The sequence below is a fragment of the Notothenia rossii genome (assembly GCF_949606895.1).
Source record: "Notothenia rossii genome assembly, chromosome: 2".
NCBI lineage: Eukaryota > Metazoa > Chordata > Actinopteri > Perciformes > Nototheniidae > Notothenia > Notothenia rossii.
This window is the reverse complement of record NC_136904.1, coordinates 32331981-32351302: the sequence shown is the minus strand read 5'-3', so window position 1 is coordinate 32351302 and position 19322 is coordinate 32331981. Positions and strand designations below refer to the sequence as shown.

General features: G+C 39.7%; 2 protein-coding genes across 3 annotated transcripts in view; one reads left to right on the top strand and one right to left on the bottom strand.

Moving 5' to 3' along the window:
- Positions 1 to 41: 41 nt before the first annotated feature.
- Positions 42 to 16005, bottom strand: LOC307028279 (very-long-chain (3R)-3-hydroxyacyl-CoA dehydratase-like). Of its 2 annotated transcripts, XM_079663166.1 has the most exons (12): positions 13529 to 13616; positions 9322 to 9425; positions 7547 to 7592; positions 7331 to 7404; positions 6673 to 6837; positions 5940 to 5991; positions 5738 to 5848; positions 4898 to 5025; positions 3368 to 3480; positions 3178 to 3284; positions 2947 to 3078; positions 42 to 2017 (listed from the first exon to the last, which is right to left on the bottom strand). In XM_079663166.1, exons 1-12 carry the CDS (start codon positions 13599 to 13601, stop codon positions 1941 to 1943), a joined length of 1182 nt encoding a protein of 393 aa, XP_079519292.1. In that variant the 5' UTR covers positions 13602 to 13616; the 3' UTR covers positions 42 to 1940. The 2 variants fall into 2 exon arrangements, with proteins under 2 accessions (XP_079519292.1, XP_079519293.1); XM_079663167.1 differs by lacking the exons at positions 9322 to 9425; positions 13529 to 13616 and adding an exon at positions 15790 to 16005.
- Positions 16006 to 16784: 779 nt separating this feature from the next.
- Positions 16785 to 19322, top strand: part of slc67a1 (solute carrier family 67 member 1) — a 10785-nt gene continuing 8247 nt past the window's right edge. Inside the window, exons 1-4 of the mRNA XM_079665657.1 lie at positions 16785 to 17194; positions 18380 to 18477; positions 18731 to 18876; positions 19252 to 19317. Coding sequence (XP_079521783.1) covers positions 17033 to 17194; positions 18380 to 18477; positions 18731 to 18876; positions 19252 to 19317 — 472 coding nt within the window. The 5' untranslated portion in view covers positions 16785 to 17032. The remainder of the gene's footprint in view (positions 17195 to 18379; positions 18478 to 18730; positions 18877 to 19251; positions 19318 to 19322) is intronic.

Below are 19322 nucleotides of genomic sequence, written 5' to 3'. Positions count from 1 at the left end.
AGGAACTGAGTTCAGAGAAAAAAAACACCCGGCCTCCAAAATTAGAAAACTGATGTTTATTTTAGGCAGGAAACCATATTTGTGAACACAATGCAGCATTAGTCTGAATGTCCCTGCCTAAAGACTTTTGAAATGCAAATAATGTCTAAATCAAGCTTTAGGACAAGTACACATCTTTCCCAAACACCATTCGAAAAAACTAACAAAAAAACTGAAACAAATGAAAATCAACAACTTGAATAAACACAAATAAATCCAAAACAAATGAAAAGTCTAAAGGGTAAACAGATTGGGTGGAACAGGAAGTGGACGGCTCATTGTTGATGATGTCATATCCTTCAACAATATTGCCTGTGCTCAGCTTCTTCACTCAGTTTCACAGTAGAATAACACCTGCCCCCTCTTTAGTGTGAAGCATCAGTGCTAATAATAAACCATCTAACACACTTCTCCAATTTAAGATCCAGTGGGATTTGTCATTCGTCACACCTGGGTAAGAGCAGATTTGGATTGTAAAGGATGTTTGGTGCATCTGGAGTTCATGCTTTATTTAACCAGGTAAAAGACTCATTGAAATTAAAATCTCTTTTCCAAGAGTGACCTGGCCAAGAGTTTAATTTTGTTCTCCTAACAGACACATTTAAGAGAATTGTCCCTTGACCGAAACATCCACAGTTCAAAGAACAACAAAAGGTTGCATTTCTATGATTGTAGTGTAAGCTTCTGATGGTAGAAAAATGTATTTGCATTAATTGGCAAACTGACCATACACACATCAACTGTGTATACTTACAGAGAAAACAGTGTGTGCTTGTTGTGTTCCTTCTATTCATGTCAGTGTCCACATGGCAGATTGTTGGATTTATTAAAATGAACACTGTTGTGTCCAATGTTGCCCATTTTTTAAATGTTGACATGGTGCTTTAAAGAAGATACAACTGGACTCTGGAGGTGCTGTCAATTCAGAACTTGCATAAAGTACTCAGCTGAGTTTTTATTAATGCACCAAAAGCATTTGTCAAGTTATAAAAAGATAACCTTTTTATTTAGCCCTTCAACTTCATCCTCCATTCCTATCCTCAAATAAACGTTTTCCTATTTTGCCATTTGTATGTTTAGCGTGTTTTTTTTTGCGTTTACCATAAAAAGCCAACAAACAATACTTCAATCATAATTTGTCAATCCCATGTCCTCCTTGTAGGTCACAAAGTAGAAGCTTAATCGTTGTATAGGTTGCCAATAAAACTAGTGTAAAGGTCAATAGGAAGGATTGTGTGTTTCATGAAAAGATAGTTATAAAAATTCCTCTTAAAAGTAATTTGCATGGCTTTTTTAATATTCAAAGCCGTGAATGACTGACTGAGACAAACAAGGCATAGTGTTTGGAAACATATCTGACCATTTCTCAAGAGCCATGGTGTTTTAGCTTATCTACCTTACATCACCGATGATGGATCAGTGATTTTTCTTCAATGGGTTAAAAGATATCTAAAAACATTATGAGTTTTGATCCAACAAAGACCATCATTTAATAAATAATCCTAAAGCAATAAATAAAACAAAAAGGGCAAATCGGCCCGAGCCTTCCCAGAAAGAGTTTTCTTTAACCACTCTAACTGTGGAACATAGGACTCCATGTCCCACTGCAGACGTGGACAAACATCTTGATAAATATGAAATTTTTTAAGAGAATAAACACACTAGTAGTAAAGCACTGGATGTACAGTTTTTTCAGGTGATGTGTGCTGTGCAGCTGTTAAAGAAGGATAAACAGGATGTGGTCTGGGGAAAGTTCACCCATTGGAGGATTAAGGAGAAAAGTCCTCCTTCAGGTCAGTGTATGTGTGTAGAAGATGAGAAAGGCAATTGAGGAAAATAAACCTTCTGCTTAATCTTTAACAGGACGGCAGTTCAGGGTGTTTTAAAAATAGGCTGATGAGTTATTGGACTTTCCTTTTCCTCGAGCGGAATCGTCTCCTCCTCTGCTTGTACAGGTGCCGGAAATTGATGAAGAGTCCTGGGAGGAGAAGACAGCCGTCAGTATGAAGCTGATAGACTAGCTGTAATGTTACACTCATCGGGTGACTGCACAAACACATTAGTAAGCCCCGTCTCCACAACACAAGTACATCATTCCTTCATTCAAAACTGTTTACAGGGACATTTTTGCACATGCAAATGACATTTTCAGTTAGACATTTATAATGCAACTAATAAAACACATGTTGTTTTCAGTTTTTTAGGGTTTTTTTCTGCAACCAGTGCCTTTATTTAAATGACAGTGTTGAAAGGGGGAGACGGAGGGGATAGCACAGGTCAAACGGTCCCAGTCTGGACTCGAACCCGGGTCCTTCGCATCTGTACCAAGCCCCAGTATGTGGGCAGCCAGCTCTACAAACTGAACTTTGCAGCGGACTCCAAATGCCTTTTTTCTACATTTTCATTCACCGTTTCTTTTGAGGTTTATGAATCAAGCTTCAAATGTCTGACTTCATATTTTATGATTCGTAATTTGACAACAAATTGTTATTGATCGAAATACATTTGTCTTTATTATGACTTTGTCTTTTGCAGTTCAATTAGTTTTCCTTAAGCAGCATACATTGTCAGTTTTGTTAGACAGCACTTGGATGCTGATTTAGAATTAGAATGTCAACATGATAAGTTACGCTTCGTCACTGACTGAATACCCAGATGTCTTGCTTGTATCTTGGCCACTAAACCCAACACACACAAATACATTTTGCATTTAAAGGGATTAGCACATTTGAAGCTAATGCACCAGAACCTACAATGGTTTTGCTTATTCAAAGTGAATATACTTGCATTCTTCTGACTTGGTGTCTTTAGGGTTTATTGCATTTATTGTAAGTCGCTTTGGATATAAGCATGAGCTAATAAAAGCTTAAAGCTATTGTGTACAGTCGAAGGTAAGGGATGTCTCACCTAGGAACATGAGGACCAGGTAGATCTGCAGAGTGTAGGAGAAGCTCAGGGAGCCTCCCAGCAGCGCGGGGAGGGGGACGCTGAACAGACGCGTCGCATCAAAGATGGCCAGGGACTGGATCACGGCCACCGCTGGAAACAGGTACAGAAAGACACACAGTCAGCAACAACTCATGTGTACCCCTCCAACTTTGTCTATGCCACTGTTTTCTCAGTATTCTAATCTCTAACCTTCAGCCAAGACCCCCAGCGGGTACAGAGGGATCCAGAGGCTGTACCTCAACCACGTCAACAGCTTCCACTCTGTGCTGATGCAAGCCAGCATGTAGAACGGGTACCTGATGTGGCGAAGGAAGAGCCTGTGTTAGAGGAAGCAGTTACGCATGTAGAGCAGTGAGGGGAGGATGATGATGTGACGGACCTGAAGATCTCGATGGTGCTCCACAGGTAGAAGACGAAGAACACCACAGGTTTGTTCTGCATCTCCTCCAGACTGCCGAAGATCACAAACAGAATGACGTTCCTCCCTGCCACCTGCAACAGAGAACCATCAGACAGAGTTTAGATACTGTTATTCACATGATGTTAAATATGAATGCTAAAGTATCAGATAGTGATGCTTAAGACAATACTATTCTTACAACCAGAAGTGGAGGAATTACTCCGATCTGTACTTGGGTACAAGTAGAAGTACCAGAGTGTAGGAATACTCTGTTACAAGAAAAAGTCCAGCATTCAAAATGTTACTCAAGTAAAAGTAAAAAAGTATTGGCATCAAAATAGTTAGTACCATAAGTAAAAGTACTCATTATGCAGATTGGCCCATTTTAGAATAATATATATCAAATGTTTTGATCATAATTATTGCTGCATTAAAGTGTTCTCAAAGCTGGTAAAGGTGCAGCTAGTTTGAATGACTTTCTATACTGCAGGGTGGATTGTGAAATGTACATCATTAATCCAATTCTGTAAAGTATCCAAATGGTAGTAAATAAATGTAGTGAATGAAGTACAAAGTAGAAAAACAATTAGATACTCAAGTAAAGTACTAGTCTCTCAAAATTGCACTTAAGTAAACTTCTTGATTAAATGTAATTAGTTACTTAACACCACTGCTTACAACTGTCTGACAATCTGCAGCATTTGCCCCATATTTAAAGGGACCTTGATGCTTATATGCAGGTGTATGTCAGTATGTAGTGTTTCTACTGTGACATGTCTCCATGCTTTAATGATCAAAAAGCTTTTTATTTTTCCTCATACTGCCTGTGATGCAGCACCTCTTTTCACCCTCTGTCTGAAACCAGAGCCCAGTCTGCTCTGATTGGTAGCTGGCCGGCTCTGTTGTGATTGGTCAATTGTTAAGAAATGTCCCGCCCCTTAGCCTTTCATCAACAATGTGTTAGAGCGCTAGCCAATAGAAGCTCAAGTGTTAGATAGTGAAATGGAGGCGTCTCAGGCAGGGGGGGGAGAAACTCCCCCTGGAAGGCCTTTGCATACCATTTACATGCACACACACACAGTACAGGAAAGGGAAGATCCCAAACAGCATTATAGGGCCCCTCGCTCAATGTCAGCCATATTTTTCTTACGCCTTAGAGCAAATGGCATCAAATCCTACAAACTGGTTCTTTTCTAGCATCCCCAGGTCATAAGGAATGCATTAGTGATGATTGTAAACTAGGTCACTGATACTCTTTACAGCAGGTGTAAAGCTTGAAACCCCAAGAGTGGAGCATGCAGCAGATTTGCGCCCATGGTTTTGGAATGAGATATTTTAAATATCACATGTAATGTGCAGGTTTCCACATGCTTTTAGCCAAATGTGTGACAACTTACGTTAGCTACATTAAAGTAACTTTCCTTTTTGATGACTCAAATGTTTAGGTGTTACTTGGGTTTACATAATCAGGCAAGAAATCTGAATAAAACATGAAGTGATTCTCTCTACCTGTATCATAGCAGGAAAGAATCCAGTCTTAACCAGACCCAGCAAGGGGTTGATGACCTCGAGCACGGCCATCATCTGACAGAAATACATCATGTCGGCCGTGGTGTGGAAGGTATCATAGAACGAGTCTGTGAAGGGAGAGAGAAACAAACGGACATAATTAAACCGCACATTGCATAAGCGTCTATTCATAATCCTCATCATTTGCAAAACAAATCCCTGCTGCGTAGCCGTGTTCCTGTTTCAATTTAAATGAGCTCATCTGTGAATCGTTCTCTCACAAACAAAAACACAGAGCTCTATCTATCTCTCTGTGTTTCTGGACCTCCTGTGTTTCATTTAGCTGCAGTGGTGCTAATTATGTCTTATTTATTATGCAGCCCATGAAATGTAAAAGCTATTAAAGGAAGTGCAATTTTCTGTTTTGTCCCAGGTTTTTATCTTTATTTCGTCTATCCCTTTACAGTTTGCCAATTCTGCTTTTACTCAACTGTTCCACATCGATCATCTTTGAGATCCGTGTGAAGTAATGAACAAAGCACAAAAACAATGTAACTGACATTAAAGTTACTTCAAATAAACTGTGGTGTGTCTGTTCATGGCATACTATGATTATAGCCACATTGTATCCAGTCTTTGCAGCAGAATCTAATAATCTACATGTAATTAAATAAGATGTAATGTAATGCACTGTGGCTTCAAGACCAAATGATTATCAGTAATAAACAAAAGAAAAGCAGATATCTTGTATTTACAGAAACACTCTAAAAATGGTTAGACAGGCTTCCAGTACTGCGGGGTAACTGGTTGACCCGGACACAAACGTATTCCTCTACAAACCTTGACCAAGGATGAAGAGTCGAACGGTCATGTTGACAAAGATCCAGGAGAATCCCAGGAACTGCACCAGGTTGTACATAAACAAGTAGCCCCTCTTCAGCCCAAGGTACGCTGAGGAAGAGAAGAATATAACTCAAATAACTGATGCTAATGTTGCTAACACATGTGTTTGGAAGGTAGCACAGAGCACAGTGGGACTCACGGTCTGTACGAACTCTCGACTCCACACTTATCTTGTTTATTTTCTCTTCCTCCTGAAAAAAATCAAACCATAAAATAATTTTTTTTTAAATATAAGGTTTAAAAAAACGAGTTAGTAAACACTTTACATTACCACATAAAAACAAGATTTTAATTTCATAATAATGAATTGTAAAGCTACTGCGATTTTATATTAACACAGTCCACTCAATCGTAGTAAGAAAAAGGTGCCATTTAAAAAAGGTCTAGCACCGGGAATATTGCAAATATATATATTTAAATATAATTTATATATATATATATAAAGTTAGACAGTGTGGTGGAGTCTTACAATGTTTGATATATGCTAAGCCAAACCATTCAGAGAAACAGCAGGGGTGGATCAGATTATGTCTGTGAGACTCTAAAACATATAAATGTTGCTTTTCTTACCTTTCTTTCCAACACATAGTTTATTGAATCATTTTCAGAAATTGGCATTCCTGTAATAGTTGCTATGTTTTCCCAAACAAAGAGACATCCCTTTGGATGGTGGCTTTGTCAACTAATGTGTAAAAGGGGTTCACATTACTGTAAAATCCCAGTGAAGTCCGACATTGTATTTAAAACAACTTTGAGCTTGGACTAAAAATAGCACCAACTGTCCCAACTGAAATTAGAATGATCCCATCTACTCATTTGCCTCATCAGTCAAAAGCCTTTTCAGTGTGGACTTGATTTTATGTTCACAGTACCTTAGCCTGAAGCTCCATCTCGGCGTCCGACTCGTCCAGCCAGCGGTCGAAGTCTGGAGCCAGAAACAGAGGCTTCTTCTCCTGCAGAGTCAGCCGGTCCCACCAGCGCTCCTCCTGCTTCCTGATCTTGATGTCCACCTGACGCTGGGTGGACTTATGGTTGATCTGAAAGGTATTACAATGTCTATCAGGTTTCGTAACTGAGACAAGCAGAAGGCAATGATGTAATGTGAGTAGCTTGGGAAACCACATTTTATCAACTACTGACTGAAAATAACTTGGTTAAAGGACACATTTGAACACATTTTGTATCGACTTAAGTTATTTCTATAAGGTACATTTATGCAGTCATTATACGGAGAAATTGTATGAAATTTGCCAATGTGCATACTGTACTTGCTGTGAAAATTATAATATGTATTGCCTTTTATAGTTTAAGGCAATTATTCAATTTTAAATGTATATCTCGGTATCTGTAAGTACTGCTGGAAACAAAGTGACAACACTTAAGAGTTATATTATACACTGTAAGAAAACACATCAATAATACCCTCCTGAACACTGGTACTTCGATTACATTTAAATTAACTGGACAAAAAATTAATATTAAAATCAATTTAAACACACATAAGTGAGAGATGAACACAAATATTGTTACCTCAGTTCTAACAGGCTCCCGAAACTCCAGACTAAACTTGTATTCATTATCTCCTTTAGCTCCATGGCCCTGTGCTGTGGAACAATATGAATTGCCATCATGTCAAATATAATAAATCATGTCAAATATTTAAAGATTATTTAGAAAATGTTTTGCTTCAATATTTTCATTATGCAAGTGTGTTTCCTCCTCACAAGCACCCATGTAAATACTGACCTTTGAACTGAAGTATGTTGTTTTCTTGTACACTGATGTCGAGATCCTAAAAAACACAACAGCAACCATCACCACCAACCCGACACTGATGCACAAAATACACATTTAAGGATAAGCTGGTTGATATTCAATGTTTTTCTTACTATCAACAAATCCAATGAATACATTTTGAAAAATGTGTTAGTCCCTGTAGCAATAGGATGCCCAATATATCTGTTGCAATTAACCTTGAGCTTATTGGTTTCTGAAGGTGTAATTCTTTAAAAACAAATATAAATTCATTCTTTCTAAACAGCTGGCCAATGTAGTTATTTACATATCTTACTTAAATAAAACAAAAAAATTTATTTGTTGGGTACTATTTTCAACAGCAGATCAATACATAGTAGGTGCTGTAATAAGGGTTTAAAGAAGAAGGATGGTGTTATTGGGTTTTTGGCTTTAAAGGAGTTATGTCACAAACAAATAGATATATCTGTCTTAATTCACAAAAGACTTACTAGTGAGAGCCACACATTATTGTTTTTGGTTTGCAAACATTTAACATTACCCGGATTTAACCCTGTAAAACAAGTACCCAGTTTATTATGTACACTAAGCTAAGTATTGCAGTCAAATACAACAGCCCTGTAATATTATATATATGCAATAAATTATACCCACAAATAGGGATGATAAGTAGGGCAACTAATAGAGTGGTATGGTAAGTTTAAGAAAACAAATATCTTTACTGCAATGCAACCTTTAAAACCAGGAAAATACACTTTTGCTATATTAGAATACCCAAAATCTAAAATGATATATTTCGTAAAGCAGGAAGGTGTTGCTTGAACTTTTTGGGCATTTTATAGGCTGTAATTTGTGTTAATGATTGTAAGTGCATTATACTGAAACACATTTTATATGTTTTATATTCAGACTTTCCTTATTGATAAGTTGGCGTTAAATACGTAACATGGCAGGTGTTCCTCTGTCAGCCTGTTTCAGTGATCATTGAGCCATTCTGCTAAGGGGCTAAACAAGATCCAGAACAACCATTACAAGTCATGCATCTTTTAAAGGATCATTGTCGAACAGATGCAGGACGAGGAGGAGGAAAACCAGCAATACCTGTAACTAATGCAAACACTTAGCCAACAGAATAAGATGAAAGTAGTCAGTTATAGATGGTGATGAGGTAAAGATAAATCACAAAAATAAACACAATTATTATTATTATTAGTAGTAGTAGTAGTAGTAGTAGTAGTAGTAGTAGTAGTAGTAGTAATAATAATAATACAGGTTTCGACTGGCTGACAGAAAGCATTAACATCCCAATATATTTAGTATTGAGCTGGGTTTTGTATCTTGAATAATTTATTCTGACTTTGATATCATTTTATTTGTTTTAGTGGTAGTTGATAGTGGTTCGAGAGTAGTGATTCACAAGGAAGTCCGACTGACAGACAATACATTGTTATCAGCTCCCGTTACACTGTGTATTTTGGCGTAAAAAACAAACGTATATTTTTTTTGGGACGTAGAACAAATGCGTAACATTACATTATTAACGTATTATCAGTTTTCTTCTGGGCATCACACATAAACGTCATAGGTCAAAAATAGCGGTGTAACGGTAGCCAACGGTTAGGCTAGCCATTAGCATAGGGATATGTTAAACATGAACAAGCCACTTTTACACCCACAGCATTAATATATTAAAGATTAAAGGCATTAAACCATATGTCTTTATCAGTAAACGACAGGTCTGTAAGAGTTAAAGCTAGCGTGGTTACCTTTGCATCGCTCAGGTCCACCCGGAGGAAGATCTCTGAGTGCCGCTGAGCCCAGTAAACATGCGGGGTGAGGATCTGCATTGTCAGTCTGTTCTTTCTGATATCTACATGCCATAAAATGAGAAGAAATATACTAAAACTGTAAACCTACGTCCTCATCTGACAGCCTGCCAACAACCCCCACTCACACACAACAGAGGGGATGTGATGGAGCATGTTTCCGGGAGGAGGGCGTTTACGCGCTTCAAAATAAGATGACTAAAGGACTAAATGAGAAGTTTCAAAATAAAAGTCCCCACACTTTACAATTACTAATACATTAATGTCTTGTAATAGTGAGTGTCTGATGTGTTTTCTCCTCACAAAAAAGTTAAATTACCTCATAAAATAACAATATTAAGTTGAGTTAAATAGGTCTACATTATTATTTAAAAAAAATTGTGTTCACATTTTTATTGAGATGAAACCAAAAAGCACAACATTTTTCTTTTTTAAATAAAATAACTAAAAGTACATTAAAAAAAATACAAATTAGACAAATTAGACATGGAGTGCCAGCACTCCATCAGCGCTATCAGACAGGAGTGTATGGTCTACACATTATTTGTTATTTACAGGGGAAATGCAGTGAATTACTAGAACCTTAACAAGTTGTTTGTTTTTACTTCAAAAATATGAGAACCATATAACTACATTATATTTTAAAAAATCGGTATGAAAAGAGTGAGAAAACCTTTTATAAGTTTAAAACAATATATCGTATTCATTCTCAAAGAAGGCTTTTATGCAACTCGCAATAGTTGTGTATTGGATCAATGATTGGATAGGAAAATCCTGCCTGCTAAGTAATTGTATCAAATTGTCTCCTATTTCATCACACCAATAATAAACCTCAAGACAATCCTCTTTATATCTCCTCTAAATTCCCAGAGCAAACCAAAGTCATTGTTGATCAGAAATGGACTCTTCTAGCAGTAAACACATCTCATACCCATTAATTAGACTGCAATAAATAAGGACAGTTAACTGCAAATTAATATTAGATTAATGTTAGATTATTTTACTGATTATATAGTGAAGGCTAAAGTGTTAACATTTTAATCACATACATTGTTAAGTATAACATGTTTCCAACAAGGATGCATAATTCAACTCTTTGGGTCCAGATGTTATTCATGATGTTGTGTAATTCTTTGTTATTTTACCTCAGTATCACCAGAATCTACCACAAGAGGGCGAGTAAAAGTACTAATAGATTATTTTCAAAAATATTTCTAGATTGTATTTTTGCATGAAGTAGCATTTTACTGTATGACAGTAACACAATTATGATTGACTTTTCTTAAAATATTAAATAATTGAACTCTTTAGTGACTTAAAGAGTTATATTAGTCCACTAGTTTATTTTTAAAGATGCATTTTGTTATTGAAGCTGAAGCTGCTCAACAATGTAGTGGAGTCAAATTACATTATTTCCCTTTTAAAGGTAGTGGCGCTGGTAGTTCTGGGAGGGAAAAAACATTTTTGACTGTTTGGCTCATCCTAACTTTTAGCCCTGATGTAACAACATTCATAATTAAGTCAAGGTAACACCCTTTTCACCCCGGTTACACTTTTCATTTGCCCTGCACGATAGGCGCTGTAAGTGATGAAAGTGGGGGATGTTGACTTATCAAGCGCCCGCAGCTCACAGCCAAAGTGCGAGCGAGCCTCCGAGTGAGCAAGAGAGAGAGAGGGCTGTCATGGCTTGGCTCTCAGCCACAACAAACGCGCGATAGAAACGAGGGCGTGAATAGAAAAAGAGAGTTTATTCACTGCTGCTAAAGGACACAAGCAGGCGAAACAAACGACGAAACAAGAGGTCAGCTGGACGTGGCCTCGTCAGCCTTTGGTTGGGACACTTCATTGAATGCAAAAAGGTCAGGGGGTTGTGATCTGTGTAAACCAAAATTGGTCCTCCTGCTCCCACATATACAGTGAAATGCTGCAACGACCAAATGAGTGCAACGCTTCCTTCTCAATCACCGAATAATTCCTTTGGTAACTGTTAAGTTTCTTTGAAAAGAAACTGACGGGTCTCTCCAACCCCCCCCCCCCCCCCCCCCCCCTCCCCCCTCCCTTGTCAAGACAACCTGGAGCAGAACCGCACCGACTCCCACCTGGCTTGCATCTACTTGGAGACTAAAAGGACGATCAAAAACAAGGAGCCGCTAACGCCTGAGAGGAGCACAACAGAGACTTAACACTATCAAACGCTCTCTGACAGTCGACCGACCAAGTATATTTTACCTTAGCCCGAAGAAGTTCAGTCAGAGGAAACACTGTAGTGGAAAAATGTTCACAGAACCTCCTGTAGTAACCCACCATACCCAAAAATCTCTGGAGTTCCTTTTTGGTTGTGGGCTGTGGGTATTCAGATATTGCCCTGACCTTGGACAGAACTGGAGCCACACAACCCTGACCCACCACATGGCCAAGGTATGTCACTGTGGCCTTTGCAAAGGCACATTTGGCCAAATTAATAGTCAGATGTGCCTCCGCCAACCATTCAAACAACATCTTGATGCGCTGAACATGAGCAGTCCAAGTATCACTGCAAATTACCAAATCGTCTAGATACACCGTACAGCCCTCTAAACCCGACACCACGAGATTCATCAAATGTTGGAATGTAGCAGGAGCATTTTTTAACCCAAACGGCATTACCTTATATGAATAAAGTCCAGATGGTGTGATAAATGCCGCTATTTCCTGTGCCCGCTTGGACAAGGGGACCTGCCAATACCCTTTAAGCAAATCAAATTTGCTAACATACTTTGCAGACCCCACCTAATCTATACAGTCATCCATCCGTGGCAAAGGAAAAGAGTCAGATTTTGTCACCGCATTCACTTTTCTTAGATCAGTACAGAATCTAGGTGTCCCATCCTGCTTTGGCACCAAAATACATGGAGACGCCCAACTAGATGCCGATGGAACATCAATTTTATTCTCCAACATGTAATTAATCCCTGCATCCAACCGATTGCGCTTAACTGGTGGCATGCGATAAAAATGTTGCTTAATCGGCTGAGCGTCTCCAACATCAATATCACGCTCAGCCCAGTCAGTTTGCGAAGGAGTGTCTCCAAACAGACACAGATATTTGTGTACCAATGCTGAGAGTTCCTCACGTCTTGATTCCGCCAAATGAGACAACAACCCGTCTAAATTACCTAGCGATTCCGAATTTCTCAAACGACCACAGAGCAAACTATCATCAGGTTCGGGCACTATATCTCCCTCATGCGTCAAACCATGTGTCACCACAACAGCCGGCTGCACTTTATCCTTCTCCACCTCTGTGTCTGTATTAACCTCCCGCTTGTGGTAGGGTTTTAGAAGATTTACATGACAGAGGCGTTTGGTCTTCCTTCGTTCTGGTGTTGCCACAACATAATTTAGGTCAGAAGTTTTCTCAATGATAGTGTACGGACCTGAATACTTAGCCTGAAATGGGGAACCAACAACAGGCATAAGTGATAGAACCTGGTCACCTGGATTAAACTCCTGTCTTGCCGAACGACGGTCATAAAACGTCTTCATTTTACTTTGAGACACTGACAGCTTTTCCCGTGCCATACTCAAAGCAACAACCAAACGACGTCTGAAGCCATTCACATAATCCACCAAGCTCCGTGGTGGCTCAGTGTCAACACAACCCTCTTTCAGCACTGCCAAGGGACCCCCGTACAGCATGTCCGAAAACCAACTCATTAAGGCTAAACCCCGTACCTTCATGTACCGCCTCCCTTGCAGCCAACATCAATCAAGGAAGACCTTCCTCCCAGTCTCCATCTAGCTCAGTACAGTAAGCACGTAACAAGGATTTCAATGGCTGGTGAAACCTTTCCAAGGCACCCTGGCTTTGAGCGTGGTAAGCTGTTGACTGGTTCTTCTTAATCTTAAAAAGCTTCAACACCTGAGCAAACATGTGAGACGAAAAATTGGAGCCTTGATCACTCTGGACGACCTTAGGAATACCAAATATTGAAATAAACTGCGACAAAGCCTTAACCACAGCCTTAGTTGTAATCAACCTCAAAGGATAAGCCGCTGGATACCTAGTGGTTTGACACATCACAGTCAGCAAATATTTGCAACCAGACTTTGAACATGGTAAAGGGCCCACACAATCCACAATGAGATGTGTAAACGGTTCACTTACCACTTGTATCGGCTGTAGTGGTGCTGGTTTGATCTTCTGGTTTGGTTTCCCTGTTAGCTGACACACATGACATGTTCTAATATACTGCGACACATCTCTCTTTAGACGTGGCCAAAAGTAGTGTTTCAGGATGTTCAAATATGTTTTCCGAACCCGAAAGTGTCCACACTCATCATGTGCGACTTTCAGGACAAGAGGACGAAACTTAGTTGGCACCACCAGCTGGAAAACCTCAGTTCCCCCACCATCAACAACCACAGGAACCCATCTTCTAAACAAAAAGTCATTATGCAACATGTATCCACTTGAAGCGTTTTCCCCCTCTGCAACTGGTGCAACACAGTCAAAAAGCTCTTTCAACAAAGAATCCTGACGTTGCTCCTCTCCCACCTCATGGTGTGTAAGTACTACCGAAAACTCAGACAAAGATTGAACCTCCACTGTGTCAGTTGACTTTCCATCTGGTAGCAAGTCATGATCCCTTTTGGCCCTAGCACGTGTGATCACACACGAGGTTGTGACGTCTGGCACCACTGTAGAGCGCTTCTCAGATCCTGACTCAATCAGACCACCAGTTACTAACAACACAGAGGGAACATCAGCCCAGACTCTACCACCTGCCAAATCGTTACCCAGAATGAAATGTATCCCCTTGATTGGAAAAGCTGGACGTACACCAATAGCTACCTCCCCTTTAACAAGGTCACAGTCAAGATACATCTAATGAACAGGAACAGGGAAAACCGTTAATCCCATCACCCGACTCCGAACCGTATCACCAGTGTCACTTTTCTCAGACAAAGGCAGAATAGAGTCAACGATAAAGGAGTCAAATGCACCTGTATCCCTCAAAAATTTTAACTGGAACTCTGACATTGCTACCTACCAATGACACCAAGCCCTCTCTTATAAAAGGAGCATAGGACGCCAAAACCTCTGATCCCCATAAGTGGTCCGTAAGCACCTCGTCAACACAGCAGCTTTTCACAGGAACAGCTAATGCAACTGGTTTACCCACAAATTTTCCTCGCTTGGATTTTGCTCTAAGCGCCGGACATTCTGGTTTCCAATGGCCTTTCTCACGACAATAGTTACAAGTATCCTCAGATTTTTCCCAAGCCACTTTCTTTGGATCAATCCCTAATGAACCAACATCAACAGCCCTTCTACTTCCTTCAAAAACAGGTAGAGCTCCAGCACGCCCTCCGTACCTGCCCTTATGAAGTAACACAAACTCATCCGCTGCCACTGCAGCTTCGGACGCCGAAGTTACCCTGTGTTCTATTATATAAGTAGCAATGTTGTCAGGAAGAATGTTTTTGAACTGTTCCAAAATCATGAATTCACCCAAATTGTCAAAAGAAGTGATGTCCAGAGCAGCTAACCAACGTTTAAAATGAACAGACAAATCCCTCACCATTTCCACATATGTTTGACCCTGTTTTTTCTCCAAGGACCTAAAACGCTGTCGATAAGCCGCAGGAACGAGTTCATATGCTCTAAGCACCACCAATTTTATTTTAACATAGCTAGAGCTATCATCCGTACATAACGCGGAATATGCGGACTGTGCTCTTCCTGTGAGCACACACTGAAGCATCAGGGCACAGTCTGTATCCAGCCAATCCCTAGCCTTAGCTACCCGAACAAAAAGCAAAAAAAAAGTGTCAGGATCACTTTCATTAAATTGCGGTGCCGCTCACCCAACACCGCACCATCTCTGACCATAGAAAGACGTTGTCCTTCCATATCCAGTTTAGCTTTCTCAGTCTCCTGCCGCATCCGCTCCACTGCAATTTCCTTTTCAAACTCCATCTCATACCTCATTTTGTCATGAGAAATGTTCAGCAATAACGAGCAGCTGCTCCATTGAGAAGTTGCCAAGGGCTTCCTTTGACGGAGCCCTGATAAATGCGTCTACATCCGCCATACTACCACACAACACCGGAGCTTACACTGAGACGAAAGCAAAAAGAAATGATTGGAGTTCCCCCACTAACTATTACACCCCATTACTCATCTCCTCCCAAGTCTTCATGTAGTTACTTGCGGCTGGCACTGGAGACCGCTGGCCCAGCAAAGCGACTAGCAAGCTAGCAACAATACTGCGACCACGGCCATGCCCCCAAGCCGAGGATTCAGCCACTTTCACCAAAACATTAAACACCCCGCCCAACGATCCCAAGGGAACTGTCGTTACAACCTACCAGGGGAAACTCCGCACAAATCATGAACTAACTCCCAACACAAGCTTAACTTACCAGAATGGACGAGCCCCCAGCTGTCATGGCTTTGCTCTCAGCCACAACAAACGCGCGACAGAAACGAGGGTGTGAATAGAAAAAGAGAGTTTATTCACTGCTGCTAAAGGACACAAGCAGGCGAAACAAACGACGAAACAAGAGGTCAGCTGGTCGTGGCTGCTCTTCGTGTTGCGTCCTCCTGCCAGAGAGAGTGTGAGAGCGAGATCCGGCCCAGTCCTTTATCCGGCTAGCTCCAGCCGCCAGGTGTCCTCAATCCCTGTAAGCACAAACAGAGGAAGAGTCATTAAAGGATCACACACGCACACACCCACCACCAGAGATAGTGAGGCAGGGGTCGTCACAGGGCCCGCATCGGTACCGCGGATTGTTGTTGGACTGAGGCTGAGTGATAACTACAGCTCAGTGAGGTAAAGGACTCTGAGTGTTTAGATAGTTCACTTTAGTCTAAGTTATCTCAGTGGGTCTCAAACGGTTTAGTCACAATTTATGTAAACAAATATTTCCAAGGCACACCTTTATAATTATTAGGATAAATAAAAACAGGTTTTAATTCATTTCTGCTCGAAGTGCCCCAGATTGAAGCATTTTACTTTAAAATGTTAAACAAATCTTTCCGGGGGGCATACCCCCGGACCCCCTTAGAGGATGTGACGTCCACCCCCCAATTAAAACATGTTCATACAATAATGAATACATTTGAAACCTTCTTTATGTATATAACCAACATGTCAATACGTTTCAGTTCTTGTAGTGTATTGGTCTTTTGTAGAGATGTTTCATTTATTCTTTATATATTCTATTGTGTATTGCTTGGAGGGGGGGGGGGGGGTCACCAAATCATAATCTCGCCTAGGGCACCAACATGTCTAGGACCGGCCCTGCGTAGTGGAGTAGAAGTATAAAGTAGCATAAATGTACGTAGTTACTTCCCACCTCTGCATAGCATTAGCTTGCATATGAGACGTTTAGGGACCATCGGTGGGATGATGATCCAAAAATTGTATAAGGGAGGGACAATAACTAAATAAACCAAGGCAGTACTAAGGTGACGCCTCCTTGTCGCCTTTATGTTCGGTTCCAAAGTACAACTAAACTCAGGTTAGCCACATTATGCGAAAGTTCACCGTGTCAAAGGCTTTGTTACCGAACAAGTCTTGCAGCTTGCTTCCTACCGACTGTTAGCTTACGTTTGGCGGTAAATTAACACTAACGATATAAAAATGTGTATACAAGAGGCAACATGAGTGCAGGAGGAGAAACAGCCGAGGAAACCGCTAAAGCTTCAGTTCCCATCCAGGCTCACGTTATAGACCAACCGAAAAGAAAGAAAATTATTAACATTGTTTACCTCATCGCTACTTTGGACATCACATGGATGTTTTTACAGTTCTCCGTCACCCCTGTGAGTATTTATGAAATGGCAAGAGCAGGAAGCTGATATTTCCGTTCATGCCATGAATGCGAAAGCTCTCCCGGAAAACCTGGAAATGCATAAATGTTATTGCTGATGTTGTGATGAATGGTTACAAATGGTTATTATGAGTGTAAGCGTGATGATGTGTACCCTAGGACAGGTTAACAGTAGCTGTCTTTACTACGATTCATTGAATGTGCAGCATTCTCTTTTGTAAGCGGTTAGACAACCTCAGAGAAATTACTTAATAACATGTGAAAAGTCCAGCATTCACAAATGTAGCATTCTTAAATAAACGACATACGTGATATCAGTCAAGTCCATTTACATTACTATAACAAACATTTTCCTTTATGGAGGCAGGTTAGCATATGTCATTGTTATATAATGATATCCAGTGGTGCTAGAAGAAGGCTATTCAGATTATTTAACAATTAAAAAACTAACTTTACAATGTGAAAATACTGCATAATAAAAGCTCCACTTAAAGCACAACGCTTCACTTAAGTAAAAGTAAATACAGACAATCACACAAATGTCTTGTGACCTTTTAATTATTTACTAGAGAATACAAGGAACTATGGTAGAAATGGAATTCATAAGATTATGTAATTATGTAAATGTAAAATGTAAGGAAAATCACAGTAGTTTAAACATTGAGCATTCTTATTTAGTCTATAAGGTTCATTCAGCTTTTAAAAATATGTAATCTTGATGTTGGCTGCACTGAAAAAAATCTGTAGTGAAATGCCTCAACCACTACAGTCACTACCACCTTTCTCAAATATGGCTCAAAGCCACATTCATCAAAAGCAAACTAGTAACAATGACAAAGGACTTGTGCCATGTTGAGTTAATACTTTTTTTAATTGGTTGACAGCTACTGCAATAGAGTACTACTGCAAACAGCAGTATGTTTTTGTTTGAGGAAGTTGTAAACATGGGAATCTCTTTTAATTCACACCATCCTATGACACAAACGTATAATAAACATGATATACATTAAAAAAAGAGGTCATCTGCGTAATGTCTAAGGCAAAATTAGTGTCAAATGCTACAACACTGAATCTGTTGGAAGAATTAACTCATATCAAGATGAAATCTGCTGTGAGCTTGTTTACATGCCATACATTACTGTGAATTTGTGTCTGTTCTTTCATTATGTCTCTGTAGTATTTGGCAAAGAAACTTGGTTTCGACACCTTGTGGCTTGGTTATTTGCAAACCATGGTTGGTTTAATCCAGCTGTTGGGTGGTCCTATGTTTGGAAGGTAAGAAAACATATATACTGTATGTAATTCACCAGCACTTACTGTGATCTTGCTTGAAGTGAATATATCTGCACTTTCCTTGTTTTTCAGAGTTTTAATCTTCATGTTTTTCAAAACTTATTGTAAGTCGCTTTGGACAAAAGCGTCAGCTAAATGATATTTAATGTAATGTAATAAATATTATGTCTTTTGATATTAGCAACATACAATGTTTTTGTCCAGATGAAAATGTGGGTGCTGTTGTTGATGGCAGGTTTGCAGATATCTTCGGAGCCCGGGCAGCTTTGTCCCTGTCATGTTCTGCGACAATCGTTTTCTTTCTGCTGCTGGCCATTGCATCAAGTCCTGCCATGCTGTTCCTCCACAAAGTCCCCACAGTCTTCATGCATGTTCTACCTGGTGAGCACCACGCTTCTACAATCCTGCTCACTAAGCTTAACATTTTAAAATTCAAACATTTCTTAGAAACATAGGCTTTTAAGACTCTCTCTTCTGCCTTTGAGAAACATTCAATAACTGTCACTAATCATCTCTTAAGAAGGGTTGGTTATTCTATTTGTATTACAAGCTCAGTTAATTACATATTAACCACATACTCCTAATACATAAAAAAAAGGATTCATAATATTCTTAAGTGATCTTAAAGAACATTTTGATATCAAGTGGTGATGTGAGTTACAACCAATGTGCAATATTTTTATTGAAATATTTAACCCAATTTCTATGTTAAACCTTTTTTACATTTGCTTGTATGTCTTCATCCGTTGCCTGCAGCATCTCAGATGGTAGTTGCGGACCTTTCAGAACCTGATAAACGGGCAGACGCTTTATCCAAAATAGGTCTG

Coding starts and splice junctions, on each gene's coding strand:
- LOC307028279 (XM_079663166.1), bottom strand. CDS start 13,601: ATGTCATGTGTGTCAGCTAACAGGGAAACCAAACCAGAAGATCAAACC. Junction 9,426..13,528: donor CACTACAGCCGATACAAGTG/GTAAGTGAACCG, acceptor TATGGCATGTAG/ATATCAGAAAGAACAGACTG. Junction 3,079..3,177: donor GCTGGGGGTCTTGGCTGAAG/GTTAGAGATTAG, acceptor ACCTGTTTCCAG/CGGTGGCCGTGATCCAGTCC.